At 47.7% G+C, this 19,395-nt stretch overlaps 8 protein-coding genes across 8 annotated transcripts, besides 3 other annotated features; 2 read left to right on the top strand and 6 right to left on the bottom strand.

Annotated features, from left to right (window-relative positions):
* Positions 1-309: 309 nt before the first annotated feature.
* On the top strand, positions 310-1,515 carry TSTA_100080 (uncharacterized protein; the record flags this gene model as incomplete). Its single annotated transcript, XM_002485955.1, has 5 exons — positions 310-394; positions 472-796; positions 854-910; positions 963-1,124; positions 1,179-1,515. The coding sequence occupies 5 exons, from the start codon at positions 310-312 to the stop codon at positions 1,513-1,515; spliced, it is 966 nt and encodes a 321-aa protein (XP_002486000.1).
* A 49-nt stretch (positions 1,516-1,564) lies between these two features.
* Positions 1,565-1,589: a microsatellite.
* Positions 1,590-3,060: 1,471 nt separating this feature from the next.
* On the top strand, positions 3,061-5,303 carry TSTA_100070 (septin; the record flags this gene model as incomplete). The annotated part of the gene is made up of 2 exons (XM_002485954.1): positions 3,061-3,617; positions 3,687-5,303. The coding sequence occupies 2 exons, from the start codon at positions 3,061-3,063 to the stop codon at positions 4,816-4,818; spliced, it is 1,689 nt and encodes a 562-aa protein (XP_002485999.1). The 3' UTR covers positions 4,819-5,303.
* Positions 5,304-5,480: 177 nt separating this feature from the next.
* TSTA_100060 (C6 finger domain protein, putative) lies at positions 5,481-7,801 on the bottom strand (the record flags this gene model as incomplete). Its single annotated transcript, XM_002485953.1, has 2 exons — positions 5,481-5,576; positions 5,603-7,801. The coding sequence occupies 2 exons, from the start codon at positions 7,799-7,801 to the stop codon at positions 5,481-5,483; spliced, it is 2,295 nt and encodes a 764-aa protein (XP_002485998.1).
* Positions 7,802-8,144: 343 nt separating this feature from the next.
* On the bottom strand, positions 8,145-12,845 carry TSTA_100050 (annexin ANXC4; the record flags this gene model as incomplete). Its single annotated transcript, XM_002485952.1, has 6 exons — positions 8,145-8,557; positions 8,605-10,896; positions 11,210-11,326; positions 11,414-11,514; positions 11,547-11,642; positions 11,774-12,845. The coding sequence occupies 6 exons, from the start codon at positions 12,843-12,845 to the stop codon at positions 8,255-8,257; spliced, it is 3,981 nt and encodes a 1,326-aa protein (XP_002485997.1). The 3' UTR covers positions 8,145-8,254.
* Positions 11,757-12,770: a mobile genetic element.
* Positions 11,910-12,749: a mobile genetic element.
* A 632-nt stretch (positions 12,846-13,477) lies between the features above and the next one.
* Positions 13,478-14,593, bottom strand: TSTA_100040 (short-chain dehydrogenase, putative; the record flags this gene model as incomplete). The annotated part of the gene is made up of 2 exons (XM_002485951.1): positions 13,759-14,593; positions 13,478-13,531 (listed from the first exon to the last, which is right to left on the bottom strand). The coding sequence occupies exons 1-2, from the start codon at positions 14,542-14,544 to the stop codon at positions 13,478-13,480; spliced, it is 840 nt and encodes a 279-aa protein (XP_002485996.1). The 5' UTR covers positions 14,545-14,593.
* Positions 14,594-15,625: 1,032 nt separating this feature from the next.
* Positions 15,626-16,488, bottom strand: TSTA_100030 (uncharacterized protein; the record flags this gene model as incomplete). Its single annotated transcript, XM_002485950.1, has 2 exons — positions 15,847-16,488; positions 15,626-15,825 (listed from the first exon to the last, which is right to left on the bottom strand). Exons 1-2 carry the CDS (start codon positions 16,478-16,480, stop codon positions 15,626-15,628), a joined length of 834 nt encoding a protein of 277 aa, XP_002485995.1. The 5' UTR covers positions 16,481-16,488.
* Positions 16,489-16,782: 294 nt separating this feature from the next.
* TSTA_100020 (uncharacterized protein) lies at positions 16,783-17,555 on the bottom strand (the record flags this gene model as incomplete). Its single annotated transcript, XM_002485949.1, has 2 exons — positions 16,783-17,165; positions 17,270-17,555. 2 exons carry the CDS (start codon positions 17,553-17,555, stop codon positions 16,783-16,785), a joined length of 669 nt encoding a protein of 222 aa, XP_002485994.1.
* A 753-nt stretch (positions 17,556-18,308) lies between these two features.
* On the bottom strand, positions 18,309-19,308 carry TSTA_100010 (aldo/keto reductase, putative; the record flags this gene model as incomplete). The annotated part of the gene is made up of 2 exons (XM_002485948.1): positions 18,309-19,243; positions 19,278-19,308. 2 exons carry the CDS (start codon positions 19,306-19,308, stop codon positions 18,309-18,311), a joined length of 966 nt encoding a protein of 321 aa, XP_002485993.1.
* Positions 19,309-19,395: the final 87 nt, after the last annotated feature.

Below are 19,395 nucleotides of genomic sequence, written 5' to 3'. Positions count from 1 at the left end.
ACAGTTCGCGTTTTCCACATGCTCGTTTCTGTTTGCTTGGATATCATTCGTTGGGTCGCTGTTAACACTCGATTAAGTACCTAAGTATATGTTTTGTTTTTCTATGAGATGGATTGCGATGTTACCTAGCTAATTCTCAGAGAGTTCGCGTGATTATTCGTCTATGATCGGTGGTCAGCGATGGTTAAATATATATAAAAGGCTGGGGGCTGAAGGTTAATTTACATTCCTTGGATCGGCATCCCTTCTTTACCACCGTTCATCATTTTTTTTCGTGTTCGTAGGCTAGATATAGCTATTCATATAAAGATGAAGTCGGTTCTTGCCCTCGTCCTAGGTGCAGGTGCAGGTTATGCTACAGCTCAGTCTTTGCCGGACTATGTACTCACTTACGGTACGTCTCTTCTCTCTTCACCTTCCTCTCAAAGACCTCAAAGACCCAAGCCGAAAAGCAGGTATTAACAAACATAGCGCCCCTCGTCTGGCTCGACGTCAACGAAACCTATTTCCCCGGTGACATCTACGGCCAAGTGAAAAACACCTATCCAGCCCTAAACTACACGCGAATCACCGGTTACACCACTCCACTCACCCTCGACAATCTCGATGAACTCAATAATTTCGGTGACACGGATGTCTACCTCACTTCGAATGAAGGCATAGAGGCTTTTCCGGCTTGGTTTAATGGTGTACAGCCGAACACGGATGGTGTCACGGAAGGTGCGACGAGTTGTGCGATTGTGACGGTTGATCATGGGGATGGGACGTTGGATGCGTTTTATTTTTACTTTTATTCGTGAGACTGCCCTTTTTCTGGTTAGGTTCCTAATGGAGCATTGGCTGATGGTACCAGGTTTAATAAGGGTGATATTGTGCTTGACTTGGTCTGGGGTGACCACGTCGGTGACTGGTAGGTTGACACCCACCTGATTCGGAACAAGGCCGTCATCTGATTCCAGTAGGGAGCACAACATGATCCGATTCCAAAATGGAGAGCCACAGGCTTTGTGGTACAGCCAACACGCCGGCGGCGAGGCTTTCACTTATGATGCCCTCTTGAAAATCAATGGTAGACCGGTTTCTTATTCTGGTCGGGGAACCCACGCCAACTATGCCATTGAAGGGTACGTATTGTCCAGGTCATAGTCCAAAAGTCATAGTTCCTGACTTGCCTGCAGAGTTCACGACCATACAATTCCCGGCGTCAACCTTCCATTCGGTCCACTGAATGACTATACCAGCAACGGCACACTCTGGGATCCAACTGGCAACTATTATGCGTACAGCTATAACAACGTCAGCGCTGTATTCACGGCGTACGATTCCAGCTACCCTGTCAACTGGCTATACTTTGATGGCCAATGGGGCGATGACCAGGTTCCTAACCAGGTCGGTGTCTTTGGCGAATATAAATATATGGGCGGACCTAACGGTCCCAAGTTCAAGCATCTCGTTCGCACAAATGTGTGTCCTGACGGAGATGATTGCGATGTGCTCGATTATCTTTGGTATTGAGACATGTTGGAACGTCGATCGAGGGTGACTCCCCCATGATAAGGCAATTTATATATATATATATATATAATATAGCGATGCAGTATGATAGAAATCATATCTATATCTTGGCTTTCGATCAATCATTTCGATGCAGTCGAGGTGTTCTATCGACGTATATTTCTCTTAGCTAGAGTGTAATCAGTAGTGACCACTGAAGTCAATGGGTTTTTGCTTCGACAGCGTGCTGATAAACTAGTCTCTTGTTTCAAAATGCATTCACCTGATTTGGCAGCAGAACGTGCGATCGCCAAGGCTTAGCCCCTGAGTTAGTGCCTGAATGGTGCCTGAATCAGGCGTCTGCACGTGATTGAATTGATGTCCTCAGTCTGATTGGCCAGTGGTAGGTATCCGTGCCGTGAGATTTAAAGTGGAGATACTCCGGATTACTTTTTCCACCCTCAACAGAAGCGACCATGAGGACTGTTGCAGACTTGCAGCGCTGTCCTGAGGCCGTGTTAGAATCGCGAATCGATGCGTATACTGACAGTACTATTGTTGCGACGTTGTAAATCACAATTCGACCGATCTAGAGAGAAAGCGCCAACTCCTACTCAGGAGGTTCGCGGAGTCTAGTGGCCGACGGCGTTATCATCCCAACCAACGACAGCTTGACTCTCGCCGAGTGGAGCACACGAGCTGGCTGAAACGGGAGCCCCTGAATTCTGTCGTGCTGTGCTCTGTAACCTGATTGCCGGAGATGTCTCTGCTTTGGCTTCTGGCCGGCGTCCATTGGGGAAAGCGCCAGGGACAGAGACTTAAGCTCAGAATGCAGTTAGCAGGAGTGGAGAACACAGGACTTGTAATCTGTAGAGTGTACGGAGAACAAGCTAAGAAAACCTCGCGCGAATTGTGTAGTCGAGTCGAGACTCATCGCCGTCTTCTCTTCGAAGTCGTGTTCTTGGTCTCATCCGCTTGTCCTTCGTTTCTTCTACCGCGGAACCACTCTCATTCTCGTATTGAGACGTGGTGACCGTAGTACCAGTGAGAGCCGGTCCGTCTCTCGATTGCGTTTCCTTTTCCCTCTTTCCCTCAGCCCCTGGCCAAGGTCTGAAAGACAGACAATCGCTTGCTGGACTCGTGACTGTCGTCTCGGTCGACTGATTTTCAGTATTTATCGTCGACTCGCAACCGGTAGATAAGCCTGTGATCAATCACCTGTTCATTGCGTCGTCAGGAGGAATAGGGGTTCCACAATCGACTCAAGGGTACCTAGACAGCGCCGACAGGAAATATTAGCAAGAACCGCCACTTCCCTGTGTCAACGTACCGCGACGTCTGTCGGCTGTGTATACAATCCATTGTGAGTGATTGGCTGCTCCGATTCATAATAATCGTCTGTTGTACAAGCACACAAGCAATTATCCGCTGTGTAGACGTCTCTTGTGACGCAAAACGACGGAGTAATAAATACTGACGCAGAAGTTGATTTTATTTTAGGTGAGGTTGTCTAGTTGTTGCTTCCCCGCCCCAGCAGGAAAGCTCCTTCCCTCTGCTAAGACAAACATGGCCTCCGTCCAATCTCGTACGCCCGGCGGCAGTCAGCCTCCTCATCCCTCTTCTCACCCTCCTCCGCCACCGCCTGATGCTCTTCCATCCTCTGTCAATGACAGTACCACTCGTTTGAGCGTGAACAACTTGGATGCGGCTACTCGAAGATCTTCGCTAGGCTTTCTGCGTCGCCCCAAATCAACTGAACCGCTTTCTGAGCGCAAAAGCTCCAACGGCAAAGTCAGCAAGAAAATGAAGGAACAAATGAGAGAAGAAGAGCTACGTCGTCAGCGCGAATCGATTCCAAAGCAAGCCCCTCGTCTCCCTGACCTCGCACCAGCACCGAAAATGCAGACGTTTGGTGGAGAGGAACAACTCGCCAATCGAATTGCCCCAGTTGTTGAAAGCCGAGCAAGCTCTGCGCACGTCAGCATGCCGCCACCAGCGATTGATCCTTATGCAAGAACTGAGAGCATGACTCATCGTGGTCGTTATAGCTATGCCAGCAGTGCAGTAAGCACCATCAATAGTCCCCGCAGACTCCGTCGACGCAAGGACCCTACCCCTTACAAGTGAGTTGTATCCGCAGTGCGGTCCCACGTGTAGCATCATGATATAGGAACTAATCTATCCTCAAATAGTCTACTCGTCGTTGGCGCTAAGAACAGCGGAAAGACATCGTTTCTCAACTTTTTGCGCAAGTCGCTTGCGCTCCCTCCAAACAAACACCCCATTCGCTCTTCTGAAGATATCTTGGAGGAAATCAACTCGTCATCCAACCCTAACTTTACCTCTCACTACCTAGAGACTGAAATTGAGGGTGAGCGAGTAGGGCTCACGCTTTGGGACTCCGAAGGTCTGGAAAGGAACGTCGTCGATCTGCAATTGCGAGATATCACTGCCTTTTTGGAAAGCAAATTCGAGGATACTTTGATGGAGGAAATGAAAGTCGTACGCTCTCCCGGTGCTCGCGATACTCATATTCACTGCGTTTTCTGGATTCTTGATCCTGTCCGCTTGGACTCAAATCTCGCAGCTGCCCAAAAGGCTGCAGGACAAACCAATGGCAAATACACCACTCAATCGCGTGGTGTTGGCATTCTTGATGAAGACCTCGATCTCCAATTCCTCCGTGTGATGCAAGGAAAGACGGCCGTCGTCCCTGTAATCAGCAAAGCTGACACTATCACCACTGCGCACATGGCCTACTTGAAGAAGGCGGTTTCGGATAGCTTAAAGCAGGCCAGAATCGATCCGTTGGAGGTGCTCATATTGGAAGAAGCCGAAGACGAAGACTCCGAGGCCGCTGCCGACGACGACGAAGACTTGGATGATACCTCACTTGCGGAGCATGGAACAACCGAGGATAAGGCTGAAGATGGAGATACTGAAAAAGCCCCTAAATCTTCTCCAACACGAAGCCACAAGTCAAACCACTCAATTTCTTTGGCTTCGAATTCCGATACGCCGTTCATCCCTCTCTCGATCCTGTCACCAGACCCGCATTCCTTGAATAATCCAGATCTACCTACTGGTAGACACTTCCCATGGGGTTTTGCAGATCCGTACAACCCAGAGCATTGCGATTTCGTCAAGCTCAAGGAATCTGTCTTTAGGGACTGGCGTGCTGAACTGCGGGAAGCTAGTCGCGAGCTCTGCTACGAACGCTGGCGCACAAGTCGACTGAATATAAAACAAGAAGCGCCTAGAAAGTCTAGTAATACCGGACGTTTTGGACCTCCGCCTACGAAAAGTGGTCGTGCAACTCGATAGTTGCGCCATCTGAGGTTTTCTTTTTTTTTTTTTCTTTTCTTACGTTTATCTTTACCAGAAGCGGGATTCTTACCAACTTCCATTCTCATTCTTTACCGATACAACAATTTCCTATACTTGAACTCCTTTCTGTGTCTTCTCTGGCCCGGTGCCGGTCAATGATCAATTGATCACTCTCCTACACTGCACCATTTTCTTTTCAACTTCCTTTCCCACTCATGAGACTGCATTCGATGTGACATATGAGCAACAAAGTATCATCTCAGTGGCCACGCCTGAGTAATGCAGGGAATATATGCGATCGCGTTTTGGACCAGTCACTAATCAACTCGACAGTCTAAAACGCGAGATGTGTACTATTAGCATATTATTCTCTATTCGATTTTTTTTTCTTCTTTTCATGTTCTTGATTCCCACCCCCCATGTTAACTTTTGTCCCGTTATGGTACATTTTTGAATTGAAAAGCACCTGCATACTTGTCCTGCATCAGAATTGATCTAATTCGTAACGCATAAATGTCCGGGGCTTAGAGTCTGGTAGAGAGGATCTGATTCCAGTTAAGGCTCGTAACTTAAAGGTGGTATGAGGGTATGTAGGCTCCTGATCCGACGAAGCCGATGTTGATATCATAACCCTAACTGTCATTTAGCAGCTCATTGGGCTACTGCTGGACTTGCTGTAGACGATGGTCAAAATAATCATCGGGATAAATTATTGGATACATCTCGTTGATGGAATCTCCGACGTCAAACCGTCCCTATACCCAAATACAGGATTATTAACCATTGACTCGAAGAATTCATCCAAATACGTCTCAATTCCCTGCGCCTGCAACTCTGCATCCCGAAAGTCTTTTCCATCACCAGCCCCATTGCCTCCAGAAACGGCAGTATCCAACAACGGCGAAAACACAGCGTCCAAAAGGGTCTGATACCCTGTTGCCGGATGCGCGAGTGGATATCTCGAGCAGATAATATCGAAAATCTCCGCTGCCAGCGTGATTAAGCGAGAAAGAAGGCTCTCCTGCCGCGGACGGCATGGGTACCGCGATGCAGCGGTAAGTGACGATGAAGATCCAGCGAGCGCGAGAATATTTAAATCGTCGTCTATCGCGCCACGGGCGAAACACAAAACCAAAAATACAGCGGCGAAACTGTGGCTGACCCATGATGAATCTACGGAAAAGCTAATGCGCTCGACAGCTATACGGTTGACGGTTAATGGGGCTGATGGAATGAATGGTATGGATGAATGTGTACTCCATGTCGCCCAGGTAGATTGCCCGGATAAAGCGAGGATTGTTTGGCAGGCTGCTGTGAGAGAGACGTCGAGTGCTTCGAGTGAATGGAGGGGTACGTTTCGGGGGTTCAATGACGATGATTCAGGGGCTGGACGAGCTAGTAAGGTCGATAAACACGAGCTGTTAACAGTGAGCCTATAAGCGCGTAGGGCCGTGAAGGGCATCTGGTCATGCATGAGTTCAGGGCCCAGGGCTTGGTTCCAGTGTACCTCCCACGCATCGAATTCTAGGTTTGCGCGCCGTAAACTGAAAGCATCTAATGCGCGGACGTTGGGACTACCACTACTTCGCGCCGCGTGCTTGAGAATAACCACCAATTCACACAACGCCGCAACACGCATGTCTTCTGGCTGAAAGGCATCGCGATGCGATGCAAAAGTCTGACATACCTGAGCCACGGGCTCCGGGTTCAAGCTCGCAGGTAATCCACTGGACAGCATCAAATTTGCGTCGTTGGTGAGTAGGTTAATCCATACACGCAATCGTGCTAGGTCTTCGATAGTCGCTGACGATTGTTTTTCGGGTAGAAATGCAGAGGGGGAATCTTGTAATCCTAGAAAAAGCGCGTAGCGAATAGCTAGACCGAGCATACTCCAGGCTGAGACGTCGTTATATCGTGTTCGTAGTCGACCACCACTATTCTGCACATCAACCGGCATCCATTGCACATATAACAACAGGGCTTGAATATGTCCCAGATGCACATCTGACGTACCCGGCTTTAGCAACAATCGGCTTAGCGAGACATCCAGAATCTTCACAATCTCACGATGTTGCGGTCCTGCAGATGGGAATGGACCCATAAAACGAAAAGCAACCGCACATATCGACGTGAACAATGTCGGACATGCGAGACGCACGCTCGCTGCCGATTTCTGTGTTCGCGGACACAGCACAGGAGCCCATTTGTGGCATGAGGAGAAATATAGATCAAATGCTTCTTGGGCCTCGGTCAGGGTGATTAATCCGCTTGATACGGGGTCATCCATGGCTTTGGTCTGGTCGGCGCTGTAGTTGTATTGTTGGAGGTGGCGGAGGGTGGACATTGGTGTGTCAAGATGGACTGCGTCGAGGGCTGCATGATGACGGCTTGGCAGTGGTTGATTGTGGGTGGTTGTAGTTGCGACGGGGGAATAGACATCGTATCCTGTATGGGCAACAACATCGTGCACTTCTGGCGCATCGGGTGTTTTTGCATTGGCATCGGGATTAGACTCAGCCGCTCGATCGGACAGATTGTAACCTGAGTCTCGTCTCAAAACCTCACTTTCTGAATTGCCAGGGTAAAGACCACTACGACGCTCTTTTTCAACTCCAGACTCAGCATCTAAAAGACTTATAATCCTCTCCAACCTCTGCAACCGCCCATCCTGCTCCGCAACCCTCTTCTGCAGTCTCTCCAACGCATGCGACGTTTTAACGATGACAGTAGCTCCATCATGACTCGCGTCAACCGGCGAAGTCGTAAACGAGCACTCAACACCTAGATGAACACATCGACTACAAGCAGCATTGGGACTTTTGGGTGATTGGCCATCGCACCGCTGCTTCCGGACACGACATTGAATGCATGCCTTGTTGGTTCTGCGTAACTTTGTGGGTGGTTCGTTGTAGTTGTCTACATTTCTGTGTCCAGTGCTGATAGTACCACTCTCAAAATCGGATCGTGAGCCGGTACCCATGATGCATACTCCTTTGATGCGGAAGAATCGGTCTGCGAACCGTGACGAAAGAGTATTAGGATTAATAAACCAGGCTGTCTCCTTATCTTATCAGGATTTGTCTTATCAGGAATAGGACCCACTTAACACGTGTTTATGTGGAGATTTGATCATATTTGCATATGCTGATTGGACCGGATCTAGATAAGATAACACCGGCTTGTTGCCGATTTGTTTATTTAATTTCTGCTGGATATCGAAGGAAGTAAGAGCATTCTTATAAGGGCATATTCTATCCAGCTAAAGCAAATTTGTATTGGTTGGGTGCTACAGCACGTATCGACGTTCAGATAATCAATTGCATATCGTGATATTTTCAGCTTCATCATACATAGACGAAATCCTATTCTGCGCATATCCAGGCGAAAAAAGTGTATCAAAATAAGAGAAAATAATCAAACGTATATTCGCAAATCAAGCCATCTTAGACGAACTCCTCGCCAACTCAATACAAAACTCCCCCCACTCACTACCTCCACTAGACGTAATGACTTCCTGAGCAATAGCCTCTTCAACACGCTCCTTGTAGCGATACCGGTATTCCTCTTTGACCAACTCCAAATGTTTGGGTTCCCAATGCAACCGCACAAGTCGGGAGATGAGAAGTTCGGAGCGCTCTTTGCTGCTGTGAGATTCGCGGATTGCTTGATGTAACAGTAGAGCATCGCGCATTGGTCGATTGACTGCCCCGTTGAGGACGTGAACCAGTGTTTCTCCCTAGAGAAAGTTAGCATGAGTTTGAGACCGAAAGTAGAAATACGTACGACAAGATTTTGCGACTTCTTAATCACATCCTTGGCAAAATTCGACTTGTATGCATGATCATACACCCTCATAATCTCCCTCAAATGCGCATCATTCCGTAACAGAACAATATCAATCATGGCCGTCTCACCACCCTCTCGCGCAGTCACCGCTCGACGCAATGCAACTACATCTTCCTGCACTTCCCGAGAACTAACCTGCTCTTTACTAGACTGTCGCTGTTCACTGAGTGCCAACAAAATCGCATATCGAAACTTATCAGCTTTCAGCTCGGATTTCATGCATTTCTCAAGACTATCGGAGTATCGCGCATCACGGAAACAGCTCTTGATTTCACGAATTTCGGCATTACTACGACCAATAAGCGATTCAATGAGTAGCTCGCGTCGTGATGTGCCTGCTTGATAATAGCAATTCGCCCAATACGCCTCTGATTCCCATCTGCCGAGCGCGGTTGCATAGCACACTTTGCCGAAAGACGTATTCCCCAATTTCAGTTTGATATGCTTCGCAATGTTGATTCCTTTATTGTGAACTTTGGCGTGTTTCTTGTACTCTGCACGCAGAGCCAATATTTGATCGCTGCTAAGATTCGGTAGAATCTCCATTAGTGGTCTGGTGTCGATACCCGAGTGACGAGATAGAGCATCTTTCAATGCAATCGCGTCATCTTCTGGTTCATAGAAAAGAACTTTCTTCCGGCTGGAACCTGGAGTAATTGTGATGATTTCTTCACCACCCGCATGACTGGAGGAGTGTCTCGAATGACGTCTGCGGTCCTTTTCCTTTTCGGTTTCGCGTTCCTTTTCGCGCTCCTTTTCTTTGCGTTCGTCTCTTGATCGACTGTACTTATATTTTCGTCGTCGGTCGGACCCAGAAGATCCTCCAAGCTCCTCTAAATCGGAGATGTCAGAGTCTCGGGCTAATCCGACCGGTCGAGCAATTGGCGATGGCATTGGAGAGATAGACTGATATGTTCCTTTGTATGCTTCGAGCAGCGGACTAGCTGGTGGTCGTCCACCAGCTGCACTCATCCCACCGCCCACCGAAAGATTGCTGGATACAGACAGACTATGGGGACGGCCCTGGCGACCCACGCTTTCAGCACGAGAACGGCCTGGCGCAATATCGAGGAATTGAGGTTCATTGCTGGCGGTGTATGAAGGCTTGTTGGTGGCAAATTGATTTTGTGCAGTGGCCGTATATGCTTGTCGATCATTGGTCTTCGAAGTATATCTGATATTCGGGTCTGGATTTGCGTATTGATATTGACCTGGGGCTGCGTATGACTGCGTCGCTGTATAGCCTTGACTCTGGGGATAGTGCGTAGTAGGTGGCGGCCCTGAAGTAGCAGGATATCCCCCTGGAAAAGCGCCTGGGATGGACTGTGTGGTTTGCGGGTGAGCACCCGGCGGTACATAACCCGGCATTTCGCTAGGAGGAATAGGAGCCCAATTCGGAGGCAGCATCGGGGGGATCTGACCGGAATTAATCTGTGCTTGGATTCTGGGGTCGGCATATTGTCCAGGCTGAGCATGTACAGGTGCGTTGGGCTGTTGATATGCGAATTGATCCGGCTTAGCATAACTAGGATGGCTACCAGGACGATCATGAGCCGAGTCATCTAGACGATAAGAAGCTCCGGCTAATTTTGAAGCCAATTTTGACGAAATAGACTCGCGTGATGAGCGTGGATCTTGTGCTGATTGATACAGCTGCGGCTTCATGTGGTTAGGAGCGTCTCCATACGCAAGAGCACTGAGATCAGAGTCGCTGCCCGTTTCGGAGTCACTATGATAAGCCGACGAGTGTGAGCGACCATGACCCGAGTTACGATAGGCGCGGTCCTTCTCTGCTTCATTTTTGTAGCGCGACGAGGTTTTGCTGCTGGTATACTCGGAAACTTTATCCTGGAGGCCTCTCTTAGTGCTGCTAATTTTGCTACGGTCATCTTCAGAATCCGAATGATAATAACGGTCTTTCGCACGTTCCTTCGCCATGTACTCCTCCTCAGAATCTGTCAAATCATCATATTTGGAGCTCCGCTTGTCGCTGCGGCTGCTGTGGCTCGAATATTCACTTCGCTTGTTGCGTCGGCCTTCCTCTGCCGAGTCGGAATCGTAGTATTTCTTGCTCGTCGACACTGTCCGAGGTGTCGGCGCTGGCGATCGCGAAGCGGTACGGACATCGCGCGATTGAGAGCGATCACGGGTTCGCCCACTGGGAGATTTGAGCGACCACGCGAACGTGGATCGTTTACTTGTAGAGTGGACATGGACTATTTCACTGATCTTGTAGGGGTAGGGTTTGTGTGGTTCTGCGTGATGCGGGGTATACAGACGAAGTAAACAATAGCCGAACAACAACGATAAGCCTGGACGTTCATAAAATGGGAGAAAATAATTTCGACTTGAAATTACTGATAGGAATAAAATATTAAAAGAAGAATGACGCGTTCCGGCAAGAAAGCGCACACTAAATCAGCAGCGCATGAGGCTGAATTGAAGCTTGACCATTGGGATCAAGCGACTCTCTCGTAAACAAATGAGAACAGTCGCTGACAGCCCAGGATGACCCGCTGTTAGAGTCAGATATCGCCTAGACCTTTAGACGACTTCTAATCCATGCTAGCGTGCAGCAGAGAGGAGTTTTACTTTTGAGCTTCAGCTGAAGACGAAACTCGCGCGATTTCACCAGATGCCGAGCTCGTGATGTGCCTGACTGATCTGGTCATTCTTCCCCTTTCCCATTCTCTGTAAGTCTTCATTTGCAGCAATATCAATTATTTCATTTGTTTAAGTCACGCACCTTACATCTCAAAATGTTCATCGGCCAATACGAGGAACGAGTCCCATTAACAATCAGGCCCCTCCCCGCTAACACTTTAGCAGTTTTTAGTGGCGCTGCCCCTTGCCAATAAGACATGTCAAGCTGAACTTACCTCCGTACGGTCGTTCGGGCTGGTGGCCGCTGATCGGCTGGAATATGCGCTCAGTGCATACAGAGTGAAACCACTCACTCCATGGACTGTGTGTAACTAACTGATAAGTCTGTGTCTACTCTGGATGACCCCGGTGATTTTGTTAGTACGATTTTCTTGCAGGGTTTAGATGCCAATGGATTCTGCCCGTCACTTTTTATTACTGATCTAATATTTTGTATGGCCACCTGCTGCATCTATTACAGCCTGACATCTTGCCTGCATGGAATCAATCAAATCCTTTAGAAACTGCTCTGGCAGTGCATCCCAAGAAGCCCGTACAACCTCACGTAGTCGATCATAAGAAAGAGTTTCCTCTTCCGGATACTGCTCCTGAATCCAATCCTTCATCCAATTCCATACAGCTTCAATTGGATTAAGATCTGGGGAGAATGCAGGCCAAAAGATAGGATAGATATTCCGAGATTGAAGCTCCTCTATCGTATCCTTACTTGCATGTCCTGGTGTGCCATCCTGCATAAGCTGTAGAAATGTAGATGGCTGTCGATTCATCAAGCGAGTATAGCCATCAATAATAGGCACAATTCTTTCGCGATAACTCTCAGATCCAATAGTTCCCCATTCCTTTTCCCAGAATAGACATGGGCCCTTAGCATCTCCATGAAATGAGGCCCAAAACATCCATCCACGTTCCCGAGGGTGAGCCGTACGTAAGCAAGTCTCATCTAATTCTTCACCAGCTTTCCTAGTCACCCAGATTCTTGTATGGAACCCTGGAGTAACCCATGTCTCATCAGTCCACAGGATTCGGTTCCACTGTTCAACCGTCCAATTTATGTGTTCAAGAGCCCAAGCAAGACGTACACGTTTATGTTGATCTGACAGAGGAGACTTAGCTAGAGCCTTACAACGCGTATATCCTCGTTTTTTGAGCGCTCGACTTAGTGCAGCTGTTCCAACAGGAAGCTCAAGCTCTTGGACAACCTTATAGTAAGGCATACGACGCGTACGTTTTGAAGAGCTAATCCATTCAATAATCTTATCGACATCAGTCTCGGATAGCTTCGGAATCTGGCCGCGGGCCTTTTTTGGAGTTGTCTGCTGACTTTGACACGTATACTGAACCTGGCGATAGCTAATTTGAAGCTGCGAAGAGATTTGTGAATAGGTAAGTCCAGCATCCCGTAGTGTCAAAACCCGAATACGGTCATCTCTCGTAAGGCGCGTTGAATTGTGATTTGCTTCACTAGCAGTTGCTAGACTCGTAGAAGGGAGGTCAGGCTCTGGGGTGGTGGCCATATTGATTGATTAGAGAGGGGATAGGTGTCCTAGAGCATATAAGAATTAGAAGTTCCATATATTCCATATTGAATAGGCGGTCAGTTGAACAGCTGACCGCCTAAAGGATTCAAATCCCTGTAAGGTCCACCGTACTAACAAAATCACAGGGGTCATCCGTAGTATTGATCTCTGCTGGCAGTGACATACTTAATGATTGAAGTATTTACTCCACGATACTGCCAGTATGATTTTCCATTCGTAATATCGTCTTCGTAGTCGCGGAGATGAGGCCATCAGAGTCGAGAATATGGCTAGTCGGGTCGCGATGTCAATCCGCGCATCGCAGCTGTCAGTGTAACTCAGACAAAGAATCGAAATATCTTGTTGCTAGATTGGCACTCGATCGACTGTCACGTATCACCGACTGACTTGCAGACGGTTTCGCACAGCCGATTTTTGGCTTCATCCCTTCGGGCTTCATCCGCCTCTAGCCCGATGCATGTCTTCAGAGTCATGTCATGCTATATCTTGGATGAGGACTATCACCCGACTATGCAGGTGAGATATCTAACTATTCTGCTCGATTGGAGAGACTATTTCTGTCGATACCGCATAATCTCAACCTTCGCCTGGATGACAACAAGCCGAATCTACAGGGGCCTCGCATATATCTGACTGGCCCGGAGTCCTTCATAGTCTAATGTCTATTGGAAAAGCACCCATGTCCGGGTTTTGAGTCGTTGCGATGATCTTTGGCTTATGCGAGACCCTAGTGAATGCCCCTGACGCCAACAGTTCAACAGTTTGACAGCTCTTTTTTTCCTTTGCTGTCGGGTAAACTGCACTGACCTACAGACCCATTCATAACCGTACAGAAAGTCACTGGAAACTATGCATGCGAAACGATTTCTAATCAAAGATAATCGCTTACACCAAAACTTCTCGCAACAGGCGGCATCCCCGCCGTCAACCCTCCATCAACCGGCAAACAAACCCCATTCACCCCTTTGGCCTGCTCACTGGCCAAAAATGCTACCGCACCAGCTACTTCATCAACCTCCAATAATCTTCCCAGAGGATACCACTTCTTCAAATCCTCAAATACACCCGGATTACTCTCAATTTTTTCCTTCCAAGCACTTGTCATCACCGTTCCCGGAGCAACTACATTAGCCCTAATCCCATACCTGCCGTATTCTGCGGCTATAGTTCGCGTAAATTGGATAAGACCTGCTTTTGCGGTACTGTATGCTGGATTACCGAATGTGCCAAGTATTCCATTGACAGAGGATATATTGATGACGCTCTTGCAAGGCTCGGTGCTTTGTTTGAAGGCCTCCGCAAATGCGTCGAAGCAGAAGTAGGCCGCGTTAAGATTTAAGCTGATTTCTTTTTGCCAGGTTAAGGGGGACATTTCGTGGAGAGAAGCTATTTTTGTGCCGCCGGCGTTGTTGACGAGTGTTTTGAGACTTGCTCCTTTGAAGGAGAGTATCGTTTTGGCTGCTTGGGATAATGCTGATGGGTCGGTCACGTCACATTGTACTGTGATTATCTTTTCTTGTATTTCCCGGGGAAGATTCGATATAGACTGAGAAGATTTGTCCGGATCCAAGTCCAGAAGGAAAATATTTAGGTGTGTCGGGGCTAGATGTCTGGCGATTGCCAGGCCGATGTCGCCTGTCCCTCCAGTGATTACTGCAACTGACTGCTCGTCCATAGTGGCAATCGATAGATCTCTTTGCAATATTTAGGTGTGAAACTTCAAGAGTAGAAGAGAGAAGACTCATTATTGAGAGATGATAACCGAGCATTGACGTCTGCGGGGGTCTCCACCAGATATCAGGTTTGTTCGACATGTAACATGTACTTTTTTAGTCTGCCACGTTGCATCCTAGGTCATCTATGTAAACTGACCGTTCGATGAAAAAATTATTTACCACCTCAAGATATGATCCACATTATCACTAGTAAATTTCTGCCTCCTTCCATAGCCCATCTGCAAGCACATTCCTCCCTGGCTTTCCATCAACCGGCAACTCATTCACGAAATGCCAATAACTCTTCTCTTCCCACTTCTTCACTTTCCAATCGTTCATTTTCCCATGGGGAAATATATCAATTACATCCCTCAACGCGGTGTCATGCGCAGTAGCTACAAAGACATTCTCATCCGCGTCGAATTCTTGAAGTGACTGACAGTCCGCAAAGCCATGGCCGGGGAGTGCTACCACTTCGAGTCTTGTGCTGGCTGATAAACTGGTCAAGTTCGCGCTGCATAATCATCGGTATCGTCTTTATTATGACTTGGATGTCAGGCCGTGAACAACGAATATGGGTATGGAACTGGTAATCGTCCCGAGTCAAGATACGTCTCAATTAGTAACGTCGCCGGCATAGTTATACAGCGTCGGTCGATACGCCCAGAAACTGAGAAATATCAACCCCCAAACACATCCCCAAAGACGTCGTGAGCATCGTATTTTCCGATTCTGAGTCCATTGCCAAAGGAGACTTCGATCAAATCTCGCCCATCAAAAACCGCTTGATATAGGTGCATTGAGAGGGGGCGCTGGGAAAGCTTTTATTTCGGCGATTTTGATTTTTACTTTGCATATTTGTCTTTCCTATCAATTGATCAAATACTAGTGGACCAGTGAATCTGTTATCACGAAGAGCCGGACTTGTCTCCGATGATATTACCTTCCTAAGGGAAATAGCCCTAACCCTCATCCTACACTCTACTCCCTTTTACAGATTGAACGAAGGGAGACATCCTTTGCCTGTCAATGATCTTTTGATTACAAAGAACCCTTAGGCCATTTATACTCAGGCCAATCAAACTTCGTGTCAAAAACTACATCCAACCAGATGCTCCCTTGTGGGAATTGCTTCACTGTGCCGTCCCCAAGATCAAATTCCTTTGCTGTGTGAAACCACTTCCAATCACTGATCATCCCATTGCTCTCAGCAACTTCCGGCTTCAGTCTTGCAACCGCATCTGACCCCGGACCGCACTTACTATGGACAATCTCATCATCCGTACACTCCTCATAATCCCCCGGCTCAGCAACACATCTCCCCGCTCTAGCATGAAACAATATACACATCTTCTCATCTTCTTCCGCTCGTAACTCTTCTTCACAGCCAGCAATTTCCGGCCAATTGTTTACAGGAGTCCGGTAATTCTTGTATACAGAATGAATCAACTGCTCCGATGGCCCCGAACTAATTTCCACGTCATTATGCATCCAGGCCACCATGGACGCCTTCACAAGTATTTCGTGAAGTACATCTGTAGATGGTGCTGCAAATCCAGTTCCGTCATCATCCAACTCATACTCAGCCGCGAAACTGTCGATATACCAAACCGCGCAGTCTGTGGTAGCCCATTCATCGATGAGTAGAAAGGGATAATCGCGATTTGCTTCATTCTCCATAGCGCGTATGTAAGAATGTGTTTTGCCAATGTATTCGTCTGGGGCGTGCTGGATATTGAATTCAACCTGTGGATTGTAGTGGAGAGCGGCGCCGTGTTCGAAGCGGGACTTGAGTTTGTTTAGGGCTGTGGAGGAGATTGGGGTGAGGATATAGGCGTTTAACAGCGTCGTTTCGGCTAAATAGCGAGCTGCGATATCTCGCGGAATCCAGACCATGGTGATGCGAGTATTTGAGTAATTAAATGAAGAGCTAGCTGAGGGGTATCGATACCATTTTATATTAAAATACCACCTCACCCACGTGATAACTTGGGGTTTCAGGCTATATCTTACCCTAATAGTTCATCAGGTTACGAGGGTGACGTCAGTTTGCACGTCGTCCGGATTGTAATATTTGACTATTGTATTTCCAGATTCTATACAAATGCTACTTTCGATTAGGAAGCTTCAAGTAAACCTAGAAGCCAGGATGCGTATATAATTCTCCGCGGATCTTTAATCATGCCAAACTTTCATAATCACAGCCCAAGGGCAAGGGCCGTCAGACCAGAAATCGCTCCCAAACCAACATGCACACTGACTGCCGCCGCAGCCCCGGTAGGGACGCTGGTGCTCGCAGATGTTCCGGATCCTGTCATGTGTCCACTCGTACTCGTAGAGGGCACAGTCACAGCAAATGACGCCGATGAAGCCCCAGTAGTTACGGCAGCCGCAGCCGCAGCCGCAGTAGGGGCCTTGCTATCAGAGACTGAGGTCGAGGTTGATTCTGAGGATGCAGCAGTTGCGCTCTCTGATGAAGCGACTGTGGCCGAAGCTTCTGCGGCCGTATATGAACTAAGGATACTTTGAATACCGGATTCCGGACCGGTAAGATAGACGCTGAAGTCATGAGCACCGCCGCCTGGGAATTGAGTTGTTAGCAATAATTCATGTCAAATTGACCTAGAAGGCACAAATATCGACTGCATCAAGGACATATTAGGCGAAGTGGACATCAAAACGTACAATCATCCACCGCAAAACCAGCACACTTCATATCGCAATTATCCGCATTGACTATGTCGGTAACTGGTGGAACAGCATCACCACACCAGCAATCAGTGCCATTTTTCAGCGCAAGGTAGTTGTGTCCAATGTTGTTGCATGCATGTCGGCAGTATCCGACTGATTGGAAAGTGAAAGTTCCATTGTTGATGTAGTGAGAGAGAGTTTCGCTGTTGCCAGAGAAGCAGCCGAGCTCAAGTGCGGAGACGCCGGTGGCAGCGATGAGAAGTAAGGTAGACCGAAGCATTTTGTTGGATGATCAGTATGATGAATGAGCGACTGGATGAAGGAGAATGAGATTTATATTCATATCAGAATAAATAACGAGCGACAAGTATACGAACGATCAACAAATATGACGAAAGGTGAAATGAGATTTGAAAATAGTCGTTAGTTGCTAAGCTTAAAAAAATTAGGTACGACTTTTTAGCTCAGTGGGAATGCAACACAAATCCAAGCTGCGTATTGGACTGTGATCCCTTCAGCCGCTAAGGGGCTTTCAGCCTCACTGTCCACAAATCCCTCGGCCTTATCCATATTGGGACTGAATCGGGAGCGTTGTAAAAGATGGTTGGGTGGGACATCTATGGGTCTGCTCGGCGGGCTTAAAACATGAGACAGTCGGCATGTTTCCGGGGTTTATTTCAGACCTTTCCATCAGAGCTTTGATAATCTGATATAGGCATGGAGATGTCTGACGAAAACGGGCTTCAAACTACTTAATTCACCACCCATTAACGGGGCTCACTTTCGGGCGAATGTGTACTTGCGATTCTCAGGAGACGAGCTCCGGAAACGGTTTGAACACTCCCTCGACGATCAACTGAACTACTAATTGCTTGACGGATTTCTTTCTACCCGGATGCTCAAGGAAAAATTGTCATTGATCTTTAAGTCATGATTGAAACGAAAACTAAACACATTGGGGACAAAACAACGGGATCAGCCTCCGATGTTCCTGTCGTCCTGCGCAAGACAATACTTTGAACTTGAAATCTGCTTACTTGATATCCGACCTCTTCAACTCTTCAAGAATAGTGCGATGTTCAGCTGGAGGGTCATCCTTGACAAGATCCCACAACCCATTAACCTCCTCCACAACCTCAGCGGATAACGGACCCCGTCCTAGAGCATCAAGTACTTCAGTCAACTGTGGCCCGTACCGAGCACCGATGATCTTATCCCCGAGCTCGCCTTTCAATCGAGAGTGATATGCAATCCATCTATAGGCGAGCTCTGCCTGCGAGCACTTAGTTTTAGTCGTTGCAATCTTACCAAACTTTTCCAGAAACTCCATAACGTTGGGTTTGTTGTACATGCCATAATACAATTTTCCGACGAATGTGTTGATGTCCCAACGCCCTTGTCCGCCTTCCTTGATCTGATGGGGTGTCTTGGCCAGCAGCCCACCGGCAATGGGCGAATATGCATGGAACACCATGTTATATTTCCGAATTGTCGAAAAAAGCTTCTTCTCGATCAAGTGATTAATGGCATTGTAATTTCCTTCGTACACGGTTGGTAAGACGAATCCTCTCTCCTTCGAGATACGAACGACATCCTCAATCTCTGCTACAGAAAAATTTGATAGCCCAAACCTCTTGAAAACACCCTTTTTGTAGAGCTCATTGATCCCCTCCAAGGTATCCTTCAGGGGGACACGCTGATCAAACCCATGAATATAATAAACATCCACCTGGTTTGTTTTCAGTCTGTTTAAGCTAGCCTCTCCGCTTCGGATGACATTTTCCTTTGTGGCTGGTGTTGTTGAACCCCCGGCTCCATGCCCTACTTTTGTGTCTATGGTGAAACCTAGGGAAACTGCGCTGGCGGCACCGAGAAGCTCTTCGCTTCCAAGGTAGATTTCGGCCGTATCGATAGTCTGGATACCGTGGTCGGATAGGTATTTTGAGGAGTTCGGCTGTGTTTTCCGCGCTAAATCCCTTGTTTGGGGAGATGACTGAGCCACCGAAAGCAATCTCGACTGAAGAGGATGTCATTGTTATGGACTGCGACTGTCGTCGTATCTATTAATCAACAAAATACTTGGTGATATCGACCTTAGAAAGGCAAAATGTCTGATACCA

Source organism: Talaromyces stipitatus, genomic scaffold (assembly GCF_000003125.1).
Source record: "Talaromyces stipitatus ATCC 10500 scf_1105507295511 genomic scaffold, whole genome shotgun sequence".
Classification (NCBI taxonomy): Eukaryota; Fungi; Ascomycota; class Eurotiomycetes; order Eurotiales; family Trichocomaceae; genus Talaromyces; species Talaromyces stipitatus.
The sequence above is the reverse complement of the archived record's forward strand: the minus strand, read 5'-3'. Positions and strand labels throughout refer to the sequence as shown.